At 48.2% G+C, this 22,526-nt stretch overlaps 1 protein-coding gene across 1 annotated transcript in view; it reads left to right on the top strand.

The window, feature by feature from the left end:
• DDAH1 (dimethylarginine dimethylaminohydrolase 1) overlaps nucleotides 1–22,526 on the top strand; it is a 187,022-nt gene that overhangs the window by 117,203 nt on the left and 47,293 nt on the right. Inside the window, exon 4 of the mRNA XM_088463705.1 lies at nucleotides 4,996–5,115. Within this exon, the coding sequence (XP_088319831.1) occupies nucleotides 4,996–5,115 (120 nt within the window). The remainder of the gene's footprint in view (nucleotides 1–4,995; nucleotides 5,116–22,526) is intronic.

The following is a 22,526-nucleotide window of genomic DNA, read 5'->3' as shown; positions in this document are numbered from 1 at the left end:
TGACTTCCTGTGCTGCGGAGGGCAGTATGACTTCCTGTGCTGCGGAGGGCAGTATGACTCCCTGTGCTGCGGAGGGCAGTATGACTCCCTGTGCTGCAGAGGGCAGTATGACTCCCTGTGCTGCGGAGGGCTGACTTCCTGTGCTGCGGAGGGCTGACTTCCTGTGCTGCGGAGGGCTGACTTCCTGTGCTGCGGAGGGCTGACTTCCTGTGCTGCGGAGGGCTGACTTCCTGTGCTGCGGAGGGCTGACTTCCTGTGCTGCGGAGGGCTGACTTCCTGTGCTGCGGAGGGCTGACTTCCTGTGCTATGGATGTCAGTCTGACTTCCTGGGCTGTGGAGGGCTGACTTCCTGTGCTGTGGAGGGCTGACTTCCTGTGCTGTGGAGGGCTGACTTCCTGTGCTGCGGAGGGCTGACTTCCTGTGGTATGGATGTCAGTCTGACTTCCTGTGTTGTGCAGGGCTGACTTCCTGTGCTGCGGAGGGCTGACTTCCTGTGCTGCGGAGGGCTGACTTCCTGTGCTGCGGAGGGCTGACTTCCTGTGCTGCGGAGGGCTGACTTCCTGTGCTGCGGAGGGCTGACTTCCTGTGCTGCGGAGGGCAGTATGACTTCCTGTGCTGCGGAGGGCAGTATGACTTCCTGTGCTGCGGAGGGCAGTATGACTTCCTGTGCTGCGGAGGGCAGTATGACTCCCTGTGCTGCAGAGGGCAGTATGACTCCCTGTGCTGCAGAGGGCAGTATGACTCCCTGTGCTGCAGAGGGCAGTATGACTCCCTGTGCTGCAGAGGGCAGTATGACTCCCTGTGCTGCAGAGGGCAGTATGACTCCCTGTGCTGCAGAGGGCAGTATGACTCCCTGTGCTGCAGAGGGCAGTATGACTCCCTGTGCTGCAGAGGGCAGTATGACTCCCTGTTCTGCAGAGGGCAGTATGACTCCCTGTGCTGCGGAGGGCTGACTTCCTGTGGTATGGATGTCAGTCTGACTTCCTGTGTTGTGCAGGGCTGACTTCCTGTGCTGCGGAGGGCTGACTTCCTGTGCTGCGGAGGGCTGACTTCCTGTGCTGCGGAGGGCAGTATGACTTCCTGTGCTGCGGAGGGCAGTATGACTCCCTGTGCTGCAGAGGGCAGTATGACTCCCTGTGCTGCGGAGGGCTGACTCCCTGTGCTGCGGAGGGCTGACTTCCTGTGCTGCGGAGGGCTGACTTCCTGTGGTATGGATGTCAGTCTGACTTCCTGTGTTGTGCAGGGCTGACTTCCTGTGCTGCGGAGGGCTGACTTCCTGTGCTGCGGAGGGCTGACTTCCTGTGCTGCGGAGGGCTGACTTCCTGTGCTGCGGAGGGCTGACTTCCTGTGCTGCGGAGGGCTGACTTCCTGTGCTGCGGAGGGCAGTATGACTTCCTGTGCTGCGGAGGGCAGTATGACTCCCTGTGCTGCAGAGGGCAGTATGACTCCCTGTGCTGCGGAGGGCTGACTCCCTGTGCTGCGGAGGGCTGACTTCCTGTGCTGCGGAGGGCAGTATGACTCCCTGTGCTGCAGAGGGCAGTATGACTCCCTGTGCTGCAGAGGGCAGTATGACTCCCTGTGCTGCAGAGGGCAGTATGACTCCCTGTGCTGCAGAGGGCAGTATGACTCCCTGTGCTGCAGAGGGCAGTATGACTCCCTGTGCTGCAGAGGGCAGTATGACTCCCTGTGCTGCAGAGGGCAGTATGACTCCCTGTGCTGCAGAGGGCAGTATGACTCCCTGTGCTGCAGAGGGCAGTATGACTCCCTGTGCTGCGGAGGGCTGACTTCCTGTGGTATGGATGTCAGTCTGACTTCCTGTGTTGTGCAGGGCTGACTTCCTGTGCTGCGGAGGGCTGACTTCCTGTGCTGCGGAGGGCTGACTTCCTGTGCTGCGGAGGGCTGACTTCCTGTGCTGCGGAGGGCAGTATGACTTCCTGTGCTGCGGAGGGCAGTATGACTCCTTGTGCTGCAGAGGGCAGTATGACTCCCTGTGCTGCGGAGGGCTGACTCCCTGTGCTGCGGAGGGCTGACTTCCTGTGCTGCGGAGGGCTGACTTCCTGTGGTATGGATGTCAGTCTGACTTCCTGTGTTGTGCAGGGCTGACTTCCTGTGCTGCAGAGGGCTGACTTCCTGTGCTGCGGAGGGCTGACTTCCTGTGCTGCGGAGGGCTGACTTCCTGTGCTGCGGAGGGCTGACTTCCTGTGCTGCGGAGGGCAGTATGACTTCCTGTGCTGCGGAGGGCAGTATGACTCCCTGTGCTGCAGAGGGCAGTATGACTCCCTGTGCTGCGGAGGGCTGACTCCCTGTGCTGCGGAGGGCTGACTTCCTGTGCTGCGGAGGGCTGACTTCCTGTGCTGCGGAGGGCTGACTTCCTGTGCTGCGGAGGGCTGACTTCCTGTGCTGCGGAGGGCTGACTTCCTGTGCTGCGGAGGGCTGACTTCCTGTGCTGCGGAGGGCTGACTTCCTGTGCTATGGATGTCAGTCTGACTTCCTGGGCTGTGGAGGGCTGACTTCCTGTGCTGTGGAGGGCTGACTTCCTGTGCTGTGGAGGGCTGACTTCCTGTGCTGCGGAGGGCTGACTTCCTGTGGTATGGATGTCAGTCTGACTTCCTGTGTTGTGCAGGGCTGATTTCCTGTGCTGCGGAGGGCTGACTTCCTGTGCTGCGGAGGGCTGACTTCCTGTGCTGCGGAGGGCTGACTTCCTGTGCTGCGGAGGGCTGACTTCCTGTGCTGCGGAGGGCAGTATGACTCCCTGTGCTGCGGAGGGCAGTATGACTCCCTGTGCTGCAGAGGGCAGTATGACTCCCTGTGCTGCAGAGGGCAGTATGACTCCCTGTGCTGCAGAGGGCAGTATGACTCCCTGTGCTGCAGAGGGCAGTATGACTCCCTGTGCTGCAGAGGGCAGTATGACTCCCTGTGCTGCAGAGGGCAGTATGACTCCCTGTGCTGCAGAGGGCAGTATGACTCCCTGTGCTGCAGAGGGCAGTATGACTCCCTGTGCTGCAGAGGGCTGACTTCCTGTGGTATGGATGTCAGTCTGACTTCCTGTGTTGTGCAGGGCTGACTTCCTGTGCTGCGGAGGGCTGACTTCCTGTGCTGCGGAGGGCTGACTTCCTGTGCTGCGGAGGGCTGACTTCCTGTGCTGCGGAGGGCAGTATGACTTCCTGTGCTGCGGAGGGCAGTATGACTCCCTGTGCTGCAGAGGGCTGACTTCCTGTGCTGCGGAGGGCTGACTTCCTGTGGTATGGATGTCAGTCTGACTTCCTGTGTTGTGCAGGGCTGACTTCCTGTGCTGCAGAGGGCTGACTTCCTGTGCTGCGGAGGGCTGACTTCCTGTGCTGCGGAGGGCTGACTTCCTGTGCTGCGGAGGGCTGACTTCCTGTGCTGCGGAGGGCAGTATGACTTCCTGTGCTGCGGAGGGCAGTATGACTCCCTGTGCTGCAGAGGGCAGTATGACTCCCTGTGCTGCGGAGGGCTGACTCCCTGTGCTGCGGAGGGCTGACTTCCTGTGCTGCGGAGGGCTGACTTCCTGTGCTGCGGAGGGCTGACTTCCTGTGCTGCGGAGGGCTGACTTCCTGTGCTGCGGAGGGCTGACTTCCTGTGCTGCGGAGGGCTGACTTCCTGTGCTATGGATGTCAGTCTGACTTCCTGGGCTGTGGAGGGCTGACTTCCTGTGCTGTGGAGGGCTGACTTCCTGTGCTGTGGAGGGCTGACTTCCTGTGCTGCGGAGGGCTGACTTCCTGTGGTATGGATGTCAGTCTGACTTCCTGTGTTGTGCAGGGCTGACTTCCTGTGCTGCGGAGGGCTGACTTCCTGTGCTGCGGAGGGCTGACTTCCTGTGCTGCGGAGGGCTGACTTCCTGTGCTGCGGAGGGCTGACTTCCTGTGCTGCGGAGGGCAGTATGACTCCCTGTGCTGCGGAGGGCAGTATGACTCCCTGTGCTGCAGAGGGCAGTATGACTCCCTGTGCTGCAGAGGGCAGTATGACTCCCTGTGCTGCAGAGGGCAGTATGACTCCCTGTGCTGCAGAGGGCAGTATGACTCCCTGTGCTGCAGAGGGCAGTATGACTCCCTGTGCTGCAGAGGGCAGTATGACTCCCTGTGCTGCAGAGGGCAGTATGACTCCCTGTGCTGCAGAGGGCAGTATGACTCCCTGTGCTGCAGAGGGCTGACTTCCTGTGCTGCGGAGGGCTGACTTCCTGTGCTGCGGAGGGCTGACTTCCTGTGCTGCGGAGGGCTGACTTCCTGTGCTGCGGAGGGCTGACTTCCTGTGCTGCGGAGGGCTGACTTCCTGTGCTATGGATATCAGTATGACTTCCTGTGCTGCGGAGGGCTGACTTCCTGTGCTATGGATGCCAGTCTGAGACAGCTCTCCCTTTCCCCACTCATGCCATCTGCCTCCCCCCTCCCATCAGCAGCACTTTATATCTTATGTCTGTATTGTTAAGGTGATTTTTACACGATTTGCCCGATTCCGACGCATCGTGTCGACAAATCATGTAAAATATACCCAAATCGTGAGTGTCCACTCACGATGCCAATGCGCGTCCCCACAGGTCGTACATCGCATCTTCAGATCTGCTGTGCTGTAGGGCAGATCTGACAATCTCAGTCACGATGCACTGCAATAGTTAGGAGGCACGATGCACTACAATAGTTAGGAGGCACGATGCACTGCAATAGTTAGGAGGCACGAGGCACTGGAATAGTTAGGAGGCACGAGGCACTGGAATAGTTAGGAGGCACGAGGCACTGGAATAGTTAGGAGCCACGATAGATCGTTTGTCACATTGGACAGTTTTTACACAAAATCGTGCCCACGACTGCCGGGGAGCTGCTGGGGAGAGTTCAAGGGGAAATCGGACACAATGTCGGATGGTGAGCACATCGCCCAGTGTGTAGGCACCTTTAGTGTCATATAAATATAGGAAATAATAATAAAGGGCTACAAAGTGACAACTGAATAGTAAGTGCTGTTTTGTTGCTTTACCTGCAGGATTACGCCGTTTCCACTGTCCCTGTATATGACTATTTACATCTGAAGAGTTTCTGCAGTATGGCCGGACCGAACCTCATTGTCATTGGCTCAAGTGAGGCAGCTCAGAAAGCCCTGAAGGTATTGATGGGTTTCACTACAATCAAGGGCGCCGAGAGGGGTGGGGGTGGGTACTAATTGCCCGGGCTTGCTGGAGGGTGGGGGCCTGGGTCCGGCACCGCTCCCCCCTCCCTCTTATATCACAGCTGCTCCTATGCCTGTTGGGGGAGCGATCACACTGATCACGCCACCCACTGGTTATTTTTATTATTGTTTTTACCTAAGGGGGCGTGGCCACGCTTCCTGCGATTAGGCCACGGCTTATTTTACCTGGGTCCCAGGTCTTAACGGGCCTGACTACAATACCCGAAAATCTGACCAAATATTCAATCAACTGGGGACTATTATGAGTATGTATCGGCTAGTGGATTGTTAGGATAAATGTAGGGACTAGTGGATTGTTAGGATAAATGTAGGGACTAGTGGATTGTTAGGATAAATGTAGGGACTAGTGGATTGTTAGGATAAATGTAGGGACTAGTGGATTGTTAGGATAAATGTAGGGACTAGTGGATTGTTAGGATAAATGTAGGGACTAGTGGATTGTTAGGATAAATGTAGGGACTAGTGGATTGTTAGGATAAATGTAGGGCCTAGTGGATTGTTAGGATAAATGTAGGGCCTAGTGCAGTGGTTCTCAAACTCTGTCCTCAGGACCCCAAACAGTGCATGTTTTCCAGGTCTCCTCACAGAATCACAAGTGAAATAATTAGCTCCACCTGTGGAACTTTTAAAATGTGTCAGTGAGTAATGAATACACCTGTGCATCTGCTGGGTGACCTGCAGAACGTGACCTGTGTGGGGTCCTGAGGACCGAGTTTGAGATCCTATGGCCTAGTGGATTGTTAGGATAAATGTAGGGCCTAGTGGATTGTTAGGATGAATGTAGGGCCAAGGGAATTTATGGGATAAATATAGGGACTAGTGGATTGTTAGGATAAATGTAGGACCTAGTGGATTGTTAGGATAAATGTAGGGACTAGTGGATTGTTAGGATAAATGTAGGGCCTAGGGGATTTATAGGATAAATGTAGGGCCTAGGGGATTTATAGGATAAATGTAGGGCCTAGGGGATTGTTAGGATAAATGTAGGGCCTAGTGGATTGTTAGGATAAATGTAGGGCCAAGGGAATTTATGGGATAAATGTAGGGGCTAGTGGATTGCTAGGATAAATGTAGGGCCTAGGGGATTTATGGGATAAATGTAGGGACTAGTGGATTGTTAGGATAAATGTAGGACCTAGTGGATTGTTAGTATAAATGTAGCGACTAGTGGATTGTTAGGATAAATGTAGGGCCTAGGGGATTTATGGGGTGAATGTAGGGCCTAGTGGATTGTTAGGATAAATGTAGGGCCTAGGGGATTTATGGTGTGAATGTAGGGCCTAGTGGATTGTTAGGATAAATGTAGGGACTAGTGGATTGTTAGGATAAATGTAGGGCCTAGGGGATTTATGGGGTGAATGTAGGGCCTAGTGGATTGTTAGGATAAATGTAGGGCCTAGGGGATTTATGGGATAAATGTAGGGCCTAGTGGATTGTTAGGATAAATGTAGGGCCTAGTGGATTGTTAGGATCAATGTAGGGACTAGTGGATTGTTAGGATCAATGTAGGGACTAGTGGATTGTTAGGATCAATGTAGGGCCTAGTGGATTTTTAGGATAAATGTAGGTCATAGTGGATTTTTAGGATAAATGAAGGGCCAATGGAATTTATGGGATAAATGTAGGGGCTAGTGGATTGTTAGGATAAATGTAGGGCCTAGGGGATTTATGGGATAAATGTAGGGCCTAGTGGATTGTTAGGATAAATGTAGGGCCTAGTGGATTGTTAGGATAAATGTAGGGCCTAGTGGATTGTTAGGATAAATGTAGGGACTAGTGGATTGTTAGGATAAATGTATTGCCTAGGGGATTTATGGGGTGAATGTAGGGCCTAGGGAATTGTTAGGATAAATGTAGGGCCTAGGGTATTGTTAGGATAAATGTAGGGCCTAGGGGATTTATGGGGTGAATGTAGGGCCTAGTGGATTGTTAGGATAAATTTAGGGCCTAGGGGATTGTTAGGATAAATGTAGGGCCTAGATATTTTATGGGGTGAATATAGGGCCTAGTTGATTCATGGGGTGAATATAGGGCCTACTGAACTGATATATACTCAATACTGATGAAAAAGGCTCACTTTAATACTTTTAATAATGCAACAATAATAAAAGATTGTTTCTCCACACATTTGTTTATTGTTCTGTATCTGGAATTACATACTATCGGATTCGGTTACACTATGCCAGGTTTTATATTTACCGTGTAATGATTCCCTTGGCTCACTAAGTAATTATAGGTGGGTCACAGGCGGCTGCAGCATAAAATTCATAGACTAAACCACTTAGCATTATTATATTCGGGTGTCTTACGCCAAAACAAGTATTATGTCATCGTCACATTCCTGAGAATCCACTGTAATGTGCGCATCCTGCATCATAAATCCAAGCCGGATGTCAACCAGTTTAACCAGCGTCAGCAGCAAAGTAGCCGGTCCCCAAATAATCTTTGTTATTCTCTGCATACTTAGTAAGACAAAGGATACAATAATGATACATAGTGTACAGTAGTCAGATAGATGTAGGTGGTAGTATAGGAAGGACGCAGGGCATGAATCCAAGTGCTCAGCTGAAACCTCCCCATGGTAATAGCACTAAGGGCATGATGTATGTAATCGCCATGGTGATAGCACTAAGGGCCTTATGTATGTAATCCCCATGGTGATAGCACTAAGGGCCAGATGTATGTAATCCCCATGGTGATAGCACTAAGGGCCTGATGTATGTAATCCCCAGTGTGATAGCACTAAGGGCCTGATGTACGTAATCCCCATGGTGATAGCACTAAGGGCCTGATGTACGTAATCCCCATGGTGATAGCACTAAGGGCCTGATGTACGTAATCCCCATGGTGATAGCACTAAGGCCCTGATGTACGTAATCCCCATGGTTATAGCACTAAGGACCTGATGTATGTAATCCCCATGGTGATAGCACTAAGGCCCTGATGTATGTAATCCCCATGGTGATAGCACTAAGGGCCTGATGTACATAATCCCCATGGTGATAGCACTAAGGCCCTGATGTATGTAATCCCCATGGTGATAGCACTAAGGCCCTGATGTATGTAATCCCCATGGTGATAGCACTAAGGGCCTGATGTATGTAATCTCCATGGTGATAGCAGTAAGGCCTGATGTATGTAATCCCCATGGTGATAGCACTAAGGGCCTGATGTATGTAATCCCCATGGTGATAGCACTAAGGGCCTGATGTATGTAATCCCCATGGTGATAGCAGTAAGGGCCTGATGTATGTAGTCCCCATGGTTATAGCACTAAGGACCTGATGTATGGAATCCCCATGGTGATAGCAGTAAGGCCTGATGTATGTAATCCCCATGGTGATAGCACTAAGAGCCTGATGTATGTAATCCCCATGGTGATGGCACTAAAGCTGGCCACACACTAGACCAACTTACATCCAACCAGCCAACTTGTTGATTGGTTGGAATGAAAATCTGGTAAGGAATGAAAGCAAATGACAATCACCAATTTGCTCCCAAATGCCGGAAAATGAATAAAAACTGTTGTTTGAATAAATTGTTTAGATCAAACATTTAACAAACTTGTCTGACGCCATTTTCATCTGTTTTCTAGCATTTAGGAGCAAATTGCTGATCATCATTCACTCCCATTCCTTACCAGATTTTCATTCCAACTAATCAACAAGTTGGCTGGTTGGATGTAAGTTGGTCTAGTGTATGGCCATCTTACGGGCCTGATGTATGTAATCCCCATGGCGATGGCACTAAGGGCCTGATGTACGTAGTCCCCATGGTGATGGCACTAAGGGCCTGATGTACGTAGTCCCCATGGTGATGGCACTAAGGGCCTGATGTACGTAATCCCTATGGTGATGGCACTAAGGGCCTGATGTACGTAATCCCCATGGTGATGGCACTAAGGGCCTGATGTACGTATTCCCCATGGTGATAGCACTAAGGGCCTGATGTACGTAATCCCCATGGTGATAGCACTAAGGGCCTGATGTATGGAATCCCCATGGTGATAGCACTAAGGGCCTGATGTATGGAATCCCCATGGTGATAGCACTAAGGGCCTGATGTATGGAATCCCCATGGTGATAGCACTAAGGGCCTGATGTACAGTCAGGTGCATAAATATTGGGACATTGACAGAATTTTCATATTTTGGCCTCTATTCACCACCACAATGGCTTTGAAATGAAACAAACAAGATGTGCTATAACTGCAGACTTTCAGATTTAATTTGAGGGTAATTATATCCAAATCAGATGAACGGTGTAGGAATTACAAAGGTTTCTATATGTGCCTCCCACTTTTTAAGGGGCCAAAAGTAATGGGACTATCAACTCAAAAGCTATTTCATGGACAGGTGTGGGCTATTCCCTCGTTATTTCATTATCAATTAAGCAGGCAGGGCCACCAGTAGGGGGGAGACTGCCGGGCCTCCTGTCCCGGGCCCGGAGAGAGAGGGGGCCCGGGTGGCAGCGGCGACTCGGCTTGGAAAAGCATCGGTGGTGCTACGGCATTTGAACAACTATGGAGTCACCCGCAATCCAATAACAGCTCGTGGAACGGCTGCCAATCAGGAGCAGCCGCCGCTGATTGGCTGCTGTTCCGCGAGCTATGATTGGCTTGCGGCCAGCTCAATAGTAGTATTAAGCTGGCCGCGAGCCAATCATAAGTCACGAAACAGCAGCCAATCAGGAGCAGCTGCTCCTGATTGGCTCACGACCGGCTCCATAGTTCAAAGGCCGCAACGCAGATGCTCCGCCTGCCGCCCGATGCACTAGTCGCCACTGCCACCTGGTCCCTTTCTCAGGTATTTCTGTTGACCCTGTCCTCTGCCCCCACTCGAGTCCAGATAGCCTTCCCTGCACTGCCCCCCCAGTCCAGTCAGCCTGCCCTCCCCCCAGTTTAGCCAGCCATGCTGCCTTCCCTGCCCTTCCCCAAGTCCAGCCAGCTTTCCCTAAGCCATCTCCATCCCAGCCAGCCTTCCTTGCCTGCCCACCTCCCCACCAGTGCAGCCAGCCTTCCTTCCTTGGCCACCCTCCCCCAGTGCAGACAGAATTCCTTCCCTGCCCCCCCCCAGTCTAGCAAGCCATCCTTTCCTGCATACCCCACCAGTTCAGCCTTCCCTGCCTACCCCACCAGTTCAGCCAGTCTTCCCTGCGGCACCCCTATGTCTAGCCAGCCTAACTGCCTGCCTTCTCTGCCCTGCTTCTCCCCTAGTCCGGCCAGCCTTCCCTGCCCTTTGACCCCCCCCCCCCCCTCAGACCAAGCCGGCCTTCCCTGCCCTTTTCCATCCCAATCCACTCTTCCCAGCCCAGTGCCCCTGCTTTTTTAGCCTTCCCTGCCCTGTGCCCCCCATTAATATCCGGTGTTCTCTACCCTGTGCCCCCCCCATCCACCATGTCTAGCCATCCCTGACTTACATATCATTTGATGCACCACCCCCGAATTAGCTCCACCCACATTATCCACAACTCCACCCAAGTCTGCCCGATACCCCGGGGGGCCCTACCTATTTTGTCAGTACCGGGCCCCAAAATATCTGATGGCAGCCCTGTAAGCAGGTAAAAGGTCTGGAGTTGATTCTAGGTGTGACATTTGCATTTGGAATCAGTTGCTGTCGACTCTCAATATGAGATCCAAAGAGCTGGCACTATCAGTGAAGCAAGCCATCATTAGGCTGAAAAATGAAAACAAACCCATCAGAGAGATAGCAAAAACATTAGGTGTGGCCAAATCAACTGTTTGGAACATTCTTAAAAAGAAAGAACGCACCTGAGAGCTCAGCAACACCAAAAGACCCGGAATACCACGGAAAACAACTGTGGTAGATGACAGAAGAATTATTTCCCTGGTGAAGAAAAACCCCTTCACAACAGATGGCCAAATCAAGAACACTCTCCAGGAGGTAGGTGTATATGTGTCAAAGTCAACAATCAAGAGAAGACTTCACAAGAGTGAATATAGAGTATTCACCACAAGATGTAAACCATTGGTGAGCCTCAAAAACAGGAAGACCAGATTAGAGTTTGCCAAAAAACATCTAAAAAACCCATTACAGTTCTGGAACAACATCCTATGGACAGATGAGACAAAGATCAACTAGTACCAGAGTGATGGGAAGAGAAGAGTATGGAGAAGGAAAGGAACTGCTCATGATCCAAAACATACCTACTCATCAGTGAAGCATGGTGGTAGTAGTGTCATGGCGTGGGCAAGTATAGCTGCCAATGGAACTGGTTCCCTTGTATTTATTGATGATGTGACTGCTGACAAAAGCAGCAGAATGAATTCTGAAGTGTTTCGGGCAATATTATATGCTCATATTCAATCAAATGCTTCAGAACTCATTGGACGGCGCTTCACAGTGCAGATGGACAATGACTCGAAGCATACTGCAAAAGCAACCAAAGAGTTTTTTAAGGCTAAAAAGTGTAAAGTTATGCAATGGCCAAGTCAATCCCCTGACCTGAATCCGATTGAGCATGCATTTCACTTGATGAAGACAAAACTGAAGGGAAAATGCCCCAAGAACAAGCAGAAACTGAAGACATTTGCAGTAGAGGCCTGGCAGAGCATCACCAGGGATGAAACCCAGCGTCTGGTGATGTCTATGCGTTCCAGACTTCAGGCTGTAATTGCCTGCAAAGGATTTGCAACAAAGTATTAAAAAGTGAAAGTTAGATTTAGGATTGTTTAGTTTGTCCCATTACTTTTGGCCCCTTAAAAAGTGGGAGGCACATATAGAAACCATTGTAATTCCTACACCGTTCACCTGATTTGGATGTAATTACCCTCAAATTAAATCTGAAGGTCTGCAGTTAAAGCACAACTTGTTTGTTTCATTTCAAAGCCATTGTGGTGGTGAATAGAGGCCAAAATATGAAAATTCTCTCAATGTCCCAATATTTATGCATCTGACTGTATGTAGTCCCCATGGTGATAGCACTAAGGGCCTGATGTATGTAATCCCCATGGTGATAGCACTAAGGGCCTGATGTATGTAATCCCCATGGTTATAGCACTAAGGACCTGATGTATGTAATCCCCATGGTGATAGCACTAAGGGCCTGATGTATGTAATGCCCATGGTGATAGCAGTAAGTGCCTGATGTATGTAATCCCCATGGTTATAGCACTAAGAGCCTGATGTATGTAATCCCCATGGTGATGGCACTAAGGGCCTGATGTATGTAATCCCCATGGTGATAGCAGTAAGGACCTGATGTATGTAATCCCCATGGTGATAGCACTAAGGGCCTGATGTATGTAATCCCCATGGTGATAGCACTAAGGGCCTGATGTATGTAATCCCCATGGTGATAGCACTAAGGCCCTGATGTATGTAATCCCCATGGCGATAACACTAAGGGCCTGATGTATGGAATCCCCATGGTGATAGCACTAAGGGCCTGATGTATGTAATTCCCATGGTGATAGCACTAAGGCCCTGATGTATGTAATCCCCATGGTGATAGCACTAAGGCCCTGATGTATGTAATCCCCAGGGTGATAGCACTAAGGGCCTGATGTATGTAATCCCCATGGTGACAGCACTAAGGCCCTGATGTATGTAATCCCCATGGTGATAGCACTAAGGCCTGATGTATGGAATCCCCATGGTGATAGCACTAAGGGCCTGATGTATGTAATCCCCATGGTGATAGCACTAAGGCCCTGATGTATGTAATCCCCATGGCGACAGCACTAAGGGCCTGATGTACGTAATCCCCATGGTGATAGCACTAAGGGCCTGATGTATGTAATCCCCATGGTGATAGCACTAAGGCCATGATGTATGTATTCCCCATGGTGATAGCACTAAGGGCCTGATGTATGTAATCCCCATGGTGATAGCACTAAGGGCCTGATGTATGTAATCCCCATGGCGACAGCACTAAGGGCATGATGTATGTATTCCGCATTGTGATAGCACTAAGGGCCTGATGTATGTAATCCCCATGGTGATAGCACTAAGGGCATGATGTATGTATTCCCCATGGTGATAGCACTAAGGGCATGATGTATGTAATCCCCATGGTGATAGCACTAAGGGCCTGATGTATGTAATCCCCATGGTTATAGCACTAAGGACCTGATGTATGTAATCCCCATGGTGATAGCACTAAGGGCCTGATGTATGTAATGCCCATGGTGATAGCAGTAAGTGCCTGATGTATGTAATCCCCATGGTTATAGCACTAAGAGCCTGATGTATGTAATCCCCATGGTGATGGCACTAAGGGCCTGATGTATGTAATCCCCATGGTGATAGCAGTAAGGACCTGATGTATGTAATCCCCATGGTGATAGCACTAAGGGCCTGATGTATGTAATCCCCATGGTGATAGCACTAAGGGCCTGATGTATGTAATCCCCATGGTGATAGCACTAAGGCCCTGATGTATGTAATCCCCATGGCGATAACACTAAGGGCCTGATGTATGGAATCCCCATGGTGATAGCACTAAGGGCCTGATGTATGTAATTCCCATGGTGATAGCACTAAGGCCCTGATGTATGTAATCCCCATGGTGATAGCACTAAGGCCCTGATGTATGTAATCCCCATGGTGATAGCACTAAGGGCCTGATGTATGTAATCCCCATGGTGATAGCACTAAGGCCCTGATGTATGTAATCCCCATGGTGATAGCACTAAGGCCTGATGTATGGAATCCCCATGGTGATAGCACTAAGGGCCTGATGTATGTAATCCCCATGGTGATAGCACTAAGGCCCTGATGTATGTAATCCCCATGGCGACAGCACTAAGGGCCTGATGTACGTAATCCCCATGGTGATAGCACTAAGGGCCTGATGTATGTAATCCCCATGGTGATAGCACTAAGGGCCTGATGTATGTAATCCCCATGGCGACAGCACTAAGGGCATGATGTATGTATTCCGCATTGTGATAGCACTAAGGGCCTGATGTATGTAATCCCCATGGTGATAGCACTAAGGCCATGATGTATGTATTCCCCATGGTGATAGCACTAAGGGCCTGATGTATGTAATCCCCATGGTGATAGCACTAAGGGCCTGATGTATGTAATCCCCATGGCGACAGCACTAAGGGCATGATGTATGTATTCCGCATTGTGATAGCACTAAGGGCCTGATGTATGTAATCCCCATGGTGATAGCACTAAGGGCATGATGTATGTATTCCCCATGGTGATAGCACTAAGGGCATGATGTATGTAATCCCCATGGCGATAGCACTAAGGGCCTGATGTATGTAATCCCCATGGTGATAGCACTAAGGGCCTGATGTATGTAATCCCCATGGTGATGGCACTAAGGGCATGACGTATGTATTCCCCATGGTGATAGCACTAAGGGCCTGATGTATGTAATCCCCATTGTGATAGCACTAAGGGCCTGATGTATGTATTCCCCATTGTGATAGCACTAAGGGCCTGATGTATGTAATCCCCATGGTGATAGCACTAAGGGCCAATCTAGTAGGGGTGCCTGAGACACTTTCCTCTCAGACTAGCACCCTGATTACATTGGTTACAGCATGGAGTCTGGCATAGTAATATACACACCAGTCAGACTAGCACCCTGATTACATTGGTTACAGCATGGAGTCTGGCATAGTAATATACACACCAGTCAGACTAGCACCCTGATTACATTGGTTACAGCATGGAGTCTGGCATAGTAATATACACACCACTCAGACTAGCACCCTGATTACATTGGTTACATCATGGAGTCTGGCATAGTAATATACACACCAGTCAGACTAGCACCCTGATTACATTGGTTACATCATGGAGTCTGGCATAGTAATATACACACCAGTCAGACTAGCACCCTGATTACATTGGTTACAGCATGGAGTCTGGCATAGTAATATACACACCAGTCAGACTAGCACCCTGATTACATTGGTTACAGCATGGAGTCTGGCATAGTAATATACACACACCACTCAGACTAGCACCCTTATTACATTGGTTACAGCATGGAGTCTGGCATAGTAATATACACACCAGTCAGACTAGCACCCTGATTACATTGGTTACAGCATGGAGTCTGGCATAGTAATATACACACCAGTCAGACTAGCACCCTGATTACATTGGTTACAGCATGGAGTCTGGCATAGTAATATACACACCAGTCAGACTAGCGCCCTGATTACATTGGTTACAGCATGGAGTCTGGCATAGTAATATACACACCAGTCAGACTAGCACCCTGATTACATTGGTTACAGCATGGAGTCTGGCATAGTAATATACACACCACTCCGACTAGCACCCTGATTACATTGGTTACAGCGTGGAGACTGGCATAGTAATATACACACCAGTCAGACTAGCACCCTGATTACATTGGTTACAGCATGGAGTCTGGCATAGTAATATACACACCACTCATACTAGCACCCTGATTACATTGGTTAGAGCATGGAGCCTGGCATAGTAATATACACACCACTCAGACTAGCACCCTTATTACATTGGTTACAGCATGGAGTCTGGCATAGTAATATACACACCACTCAGACTAGCACCCTGATTACATTGGTTACAGCATGGAGTCTGGCATAGTAATATACACACCAGTCAGACTAGCACCCTGATTACATTGGTTACAGCATGGAGTCTGGCATAGTAATATACACACCACTCAGACTAGCACCCTGATTACATTGGTTACAGCATGGAGTCTGGCATAGTAATATACACACCAGTCAGACTAGCACCCTTATTACATTGGTTACAGCATGGAGTCTGGCATAGTAATATACACACCACTCAGACTAGCACCCTGATTACATTGGTTAGAGCATGGAGTCTGGCATAGTAATATACACACCAGTCAGACTAGCACCCTTATTACATTGTTTACAGCATGGAGTCTGGCATAGTAATATGCACACCACTCAGACTAGCACCCTTATTACATTGGTTAGAGCATGGAGTCTGGCATAGTAATATACACACCACTCAGACTAGCACCCTGATTACATTGGTTACAGCACGGAGTCTGGCATAGTAATATACACACCAGTCAGACTAGCACCCTTATTACATTGGTTACAGCACGGAGTCTGGCATAGTAATATACACACCAGTCAGACTAGCGCCCTGATTACATTGGTTACAGCATGGAGTCTGGCATAGTAATATACACACCACTCAGATTAGCACCCTGATTACATTGGTTACAGCATGGAGTCTGGCATAGTAATATACACACCACTCAGATTAGCACCCTGATTACATGGGTTACAGCATGGAGTCTGGCATAGTAATATGCACAACAGTCAGACTACCACCCTTATTACATTGGTTAGAGCATGGAGTCTGGCATAGTAATATACACACCACTCAGACTAGCACCCTGATTACATTGGTTACAGCATGGAGTCTGGCATAGTAATATACACACCACTCAGATTAGCACCCTGATTACATGGGTTACAGCATGGAGTCTGGCATAGTAATATGCACAACAGTCAGACTACCACCCTTATTACATTGGTTAGAGCATGGAGTCTGGCATAGTAATATACACAACAGTCAGACTAGCACCCTGATTACATTGGTTACAGCATGGAGTCTGGCATAGTAATATACACACCACTCAGACTAGCACCCTGATTACATTGGTTACAGCATGGAGTCTGGCATAGTAATATACACACCACTCAGACTAGCACCCTTATTACATTGGTTACAGCATGGAGTCTGGCATAGTAATATACACACCACTCAGACTAGCACCCTTATTACATTGGTTACAGCATGGAGTCTGGCATAGTAATATACACACCACTCAGACTAGCACCCTGATTACATTGGTTACAGCATGGAGTCTGGCATAGTAATATACACACCACTCAGACTAGCACCCTGATTACATTGGTTACAGCGTGGAGTCTGGCATAGTAATATACACACCAGTCAGACTAGCACCCTGATTACATTGGTTACAGCATGGAGTCTGGCATAGTAATATACACACCACTCAGACTAGCACCCTGATTACATTGGTTACAGCATGGAGTCTGGCATAGTAATATACACACCACTCAGACTAGCACCCTGATTACATTGGTTACAGCATGGAGTCTGGCATAGTAATATACACACCACTCAGACTAGCACCCTGATTACATTGGTTACAGCATGGAGTCTGGCATAGTAATATACACACCACTCCGACTAGCACCCTGATTACATTGGTTACAGCGTGGAGTCTGGCATAGTAATATACACACCACTCAGACTAGCACCCTTATTACATTGGTTACAGCATGGAGTCTGGCATAGTAATATACACACCACTCAGACTAGCACCCTGATTACATTGGTTACAGCGTGGAGTCTGGCATAGTAATATACACACCACTCAGCCTAGCACCCTTATTACATTGGTTAGAGCATGGAGTCTGGCCTAGTAATATACACACCAGTCAGACTAGCACCCTGATTACATTGGTTACAGCATGGAGTCTGGCATAGTAATACACACACCAGTCAGACTAGCACCCTGATTACATTGGTTACAGCATGGAGTCTGGCATAGTAATATACACACCAGTCAGACTAGCACCCTGATTACATTGGTTACAGCATGGAGTCTGGCATAGTAATATACACACCAGTCAGACTAGCACCCTTATTACATTGGTTACAGCATGGAGTCTGGCATAGTAATATACACACCACTCAGACTAGCACCCTGATTACATTGGTTACAGCATGGAGTCTGGCATAGTAATATACACACCAGTCAGACTAGCACCCTGATTACATTGGTTACAGCATGGAGTCTGGCATAGTAATATACACACCACTCCGACTAGCACCCTTATTACATTGGTTACAGCGTGGAGTCTGGCATAGTAATATACACACCACTCAGACTAGCACCCTGATTACATTGGTTACAGCATGGAGTCTGGCATAGTAATATACACAACAGTCAGACTAGCACCCTGATTACATTGGTTACAGCATGGAGTCTGGCATAGTAATATACACACCACTCAGACTAGCACCCTTATTACATTGGTTAGAGCATGGAGTCTGGCATAGTAATATACACACCAGTCAGACTAGCACCCTGATTACATTGGTTACAGCATGGAGTCTGGCATAGTAATATACACACCACTCAGACTAGCACCCTGATTACATTGGTTACAGCATGGAGTCTGGCCTAGTAATATACACACCAGTCAGACTAGCACCCTGATTACATTGGTTACAGCATGGAGTCTGGCATAGTAATATACACACCAGTCAGACTAGCACCCTGATTACATTGGTTACAGCATGGAGTCTGGCATAGTAATATACACACCACTCAGATTAGCACCCTGATTACATTGGTTACAGCATGGAGTCTGGCATAGTAATATACACACCAGTCAGACTAGCACCCTTATTACATTGGTTACAGCATGGAGTCTGGCATAGTAATATACACACCACTCAGACTAGCACCCTGATTACATTGGTTACAGCATGGAGTCTGGCATAGTAATATACACACCACTCAGATTAGCACCCTGATTACATTGGTTACAGCATGGAGTCTGGCATAGTAATATACACACCAGTCAGACTAGCACCCTTATTACATTGGTTACAGCATGGAGTCTGGCATAGTAATATACACACCAGTCAGACTAGCACCCTGATTACATTGGTTACAGCATGGAGTCTGGCATAGTAATATACACACCAGTCAGACTAGCACCCTTATTACATTGGTTACAGCGTGGAGTCTGGCATAGTAATATACACACCACTCAGACTAGCACCCTGATTACATTGGTTACAGCGTGGAGTCTGGCATAGTAATATACACACCACTCAGACTAGCACCCTTATTACATTGGTTACAGCACAGAGTCTGGCATAGTAATATACACACCACTCAGACTAGCACCCTGATTACATTGGTTACAGCATGGAGTCTGGCATAGTAATATACACACCAGTCAGACTAGCACCCTGATTACATTGGTTACAGCATGGAGTCTGGCATAGTAATATACACACCACTCAGACTAGCACCCTGATTACATTGGTTACAGCGTGGAGTCTGGCATAGTAATATACACACCACTCAGACTAGCACCCTTATTACATTGGTTACAGCACAGAGTCTGGCATAGTAATATACACACACCAGTCAGACTAGCACCCTTATTACATTGGTTACAGCATGGAGTCTGGCATAGTAATATACACACCACTCAGACTAGCACCCTGATTACATTGGTTACAGCATGGAGTCTGGCATAGTAATATACACACCAGTCAGACTAGCACCCTGATTACATTGGTTACAGCATGGAGTCTGGCATAGTAATATACACACCACTCCGACTAGCACCCTTATTACATTGGTTACAGCGTGGAGTCTGGCATAGTAATATACACACCACTCAGACTAGCACCCTGATTACATTGGTTACAGCATGGAGTCTGGCATAGTAATATACACAACAGTCAGACTAGCACCCTGATTACATTGGTTACAGCATGGAGTCTGGCATAGTAATATACACACCACTCAGACTAGCACCCTTATTACATTGGTTAGAGCATGGAGTCTGGCATAGTAATATACACACCAGTCAGACTAGCACCCTGATTACATTGGTTACAGCATGGAGTCTGGCATAGTAATATACACACCACTCAGACTAGCACCCTGATTACATTGGTTACAGCATGGAGTCTGGCCTAGTAATATACACACCAGTCAGACTAGCACCCTGATTACATTGGTTACAGCATGGAGTCTGGCATAGTAATATACACACCAGTCAGACTAGCACCCTGATTACATTGGTTACAGCATGGAGTCTGGCATAGTAATATACACACCACTCAGATTAGCACCCTGATTACATTGGTTACAGCATGGAGTCTGGCATAGTAATATACACACCAGTCAGACTAGCACCCTTATTACATTGGTTACAGCATGGAGTCTGGCATAGTAATATACACACCACTCAGACTAGCACCCTGATTACATTGGTTACAGCATGGAGTCTGGCATAGTAATATACACACCACTCAGATTAGCACCCTGATTACATTGGTTACAGCATGGAGTCTGGCATAGTAATATACACACCAGTCAGACTAGCACCCTTATTACATTGGTTACAGCATGGAGTCTGGCATAGTAATATACACACCAGTCAGACTAGCACCCTGATTACATTGGTTACAGCATGGAGTCTGGCATAGTAATATACACACCAGTCAGACTAGCACCCTTATTACATTGGTTACAGCGTGGAGTCTGGCATAGTAATATACACACCACTCAGACTAGCACCCTGATTACATTGGTTACAGCGTGGAGTCTGGCATAGTAATATACACACCACTCAGACTAGCACCCTTATTACATTGGTTACAGCACAGAGTCTGGCATAGTAATATACACACCACTCAGACTAGCACCCTGATTACATTGGTTACAGCATGGAGTCTGGCATAGTAATATACACACCAGTCAGACTAGCACCCTGATTACATTGGTTACAGCATGGAGTCTGGCATAGTAATATACACACCACTCAGACTAGCACCCTGATTACATTGGTTACAGCGTGGAGTCTGGCATAGTAATATACACACCACTCAGACTAGCACCCTTATTACATTGGTTACAGCACAGAGTCTGGCATAGTAATATACACACACCAGTCAGACTAGCACCCTTATTACATTGGTTACAGCATGGAGTCTGGCATAGTAATACACACACCAGTCAGACTAGCACCCTGATTACATTGGTTACAGCATGGAGTCTGGCATAGTAATATACACAACAGTCAGACTAGCACCCTTATTACATTGGTTACAGCATGGAGTCTGGCATAGTAATATACACACCACTCAGACTAGCACCCTTATTACATTGGTTAGTGCATGGAGTCTGGCATAGTAATATACACACCACTCAGACTAGCACCCTGATTACATTGGTTACAGCATGGAGTCTGGCATAGTAATATACACACCAGTCAGACTAGCACCCTGATTACATTGGTTACAGCATGGAGTCTGGCATAGTAATATACACACCACTCAGACTAGCACCCTGATTACATTGGTTACAGCATGGAGTCTGGCATAGTAATACACACACCAGTCAGACTAGCACCCTGATTACATTGGTTACAGCATGGAGTCTGGCATAGTAATATACACACCACTCAGACTAGCACCCTTATTACATTGGTTACAGCATGGAGCCTGGCATAGTAATATACACACCACTCAGACTAGCACCCTGATTACATTGGTTACAGCATGGAGTCTGGCATAGTAATATACACACCACTCAGACTAGCACCCTGATTACATTGGTTACAGCATGGAGTCTGGCATAGTAATATACACACCACTCAGACTAGCACCCTGATTACATTGGTTACAGCATGGAGTCTGGCATAGTAATATACACACCAGTCAGACTAGCACCCTGATTACATTGGTTACAGCATGGAGTCTGGCATAGTAATATACACACCACTCCGACTAGCACCCTTATTACATTGGTTACAGCGTGGAGTCTGGCATAGTAATATACACACCACTCAGACTAGCACCCTGATTACATTGGTTACAGCATGGAGTCTGGCATAGTAATATACACAACAGTCAGACTAGCACCCTGATTACATTGGTTACAGCATGGAGTCTGGCATAGTAATATACACACCACTCAGACTAGCACCCTGATTACATTGGTTACAGCATGGAGTCTGGCATAGTAATATACACACCACTCAGACTAGCACCCTTATTACATTGGTTACAGCATGGAGTCTGGCATAGTAATATACACACCACTCAGACTAGCACCCTTATTACATTGGTTACATCATGGAGTCTGGCATAGTAATATACACACCAGTCAGACTAGCACCCTTATTACATTGGTTACAGCATGGAGTCTGGCATAGTAATATACACACCACTCAGACTAGCACCCTGATTACATTGGTTACAGCATGGAGTCTGGCATAGTAATATACACACCACTCAGACTAGCACCCTGATTACATTGGTTACAGCATGGAGTCTGGCATAGTAATATACACACCAGTCAGACTAGCCCCCTGATTACATTGGTTACAGCATGGAGTCTGGCATAGTAATATACACACCACTCAGACTAGCACCCTGATTACATTGGTTACAGCATGGAGTCTGGCATAGTAATATACACACCACTCAGACTAGCACCCTGATTACATTGGTTACAGCATGGAGTCTGGCATAGTAATATACACACCACTCAGACTAGCACCCTGATTACATT

This window comes from Taudactylus pleione, unplaced genomic scaffold (genome assembly GCF_031769625.1).
Source record: "Taudactylus pleione unplaced genomic scaffold, aTauple2 ptg001431l, whole genome shotgun sequence".
Taxonomy (NCBI): domain Eukaryota; kingdom Metazoa; phylum Chordata; class Amphibia; order Anura; family Myobatrachidae; genus Taudactylus; species Taudactylus pleione.
Note: the sequence above shows the minus strand (reverse complement) of the source record. Positions and strands in the feature narration are given on the sequence as shown.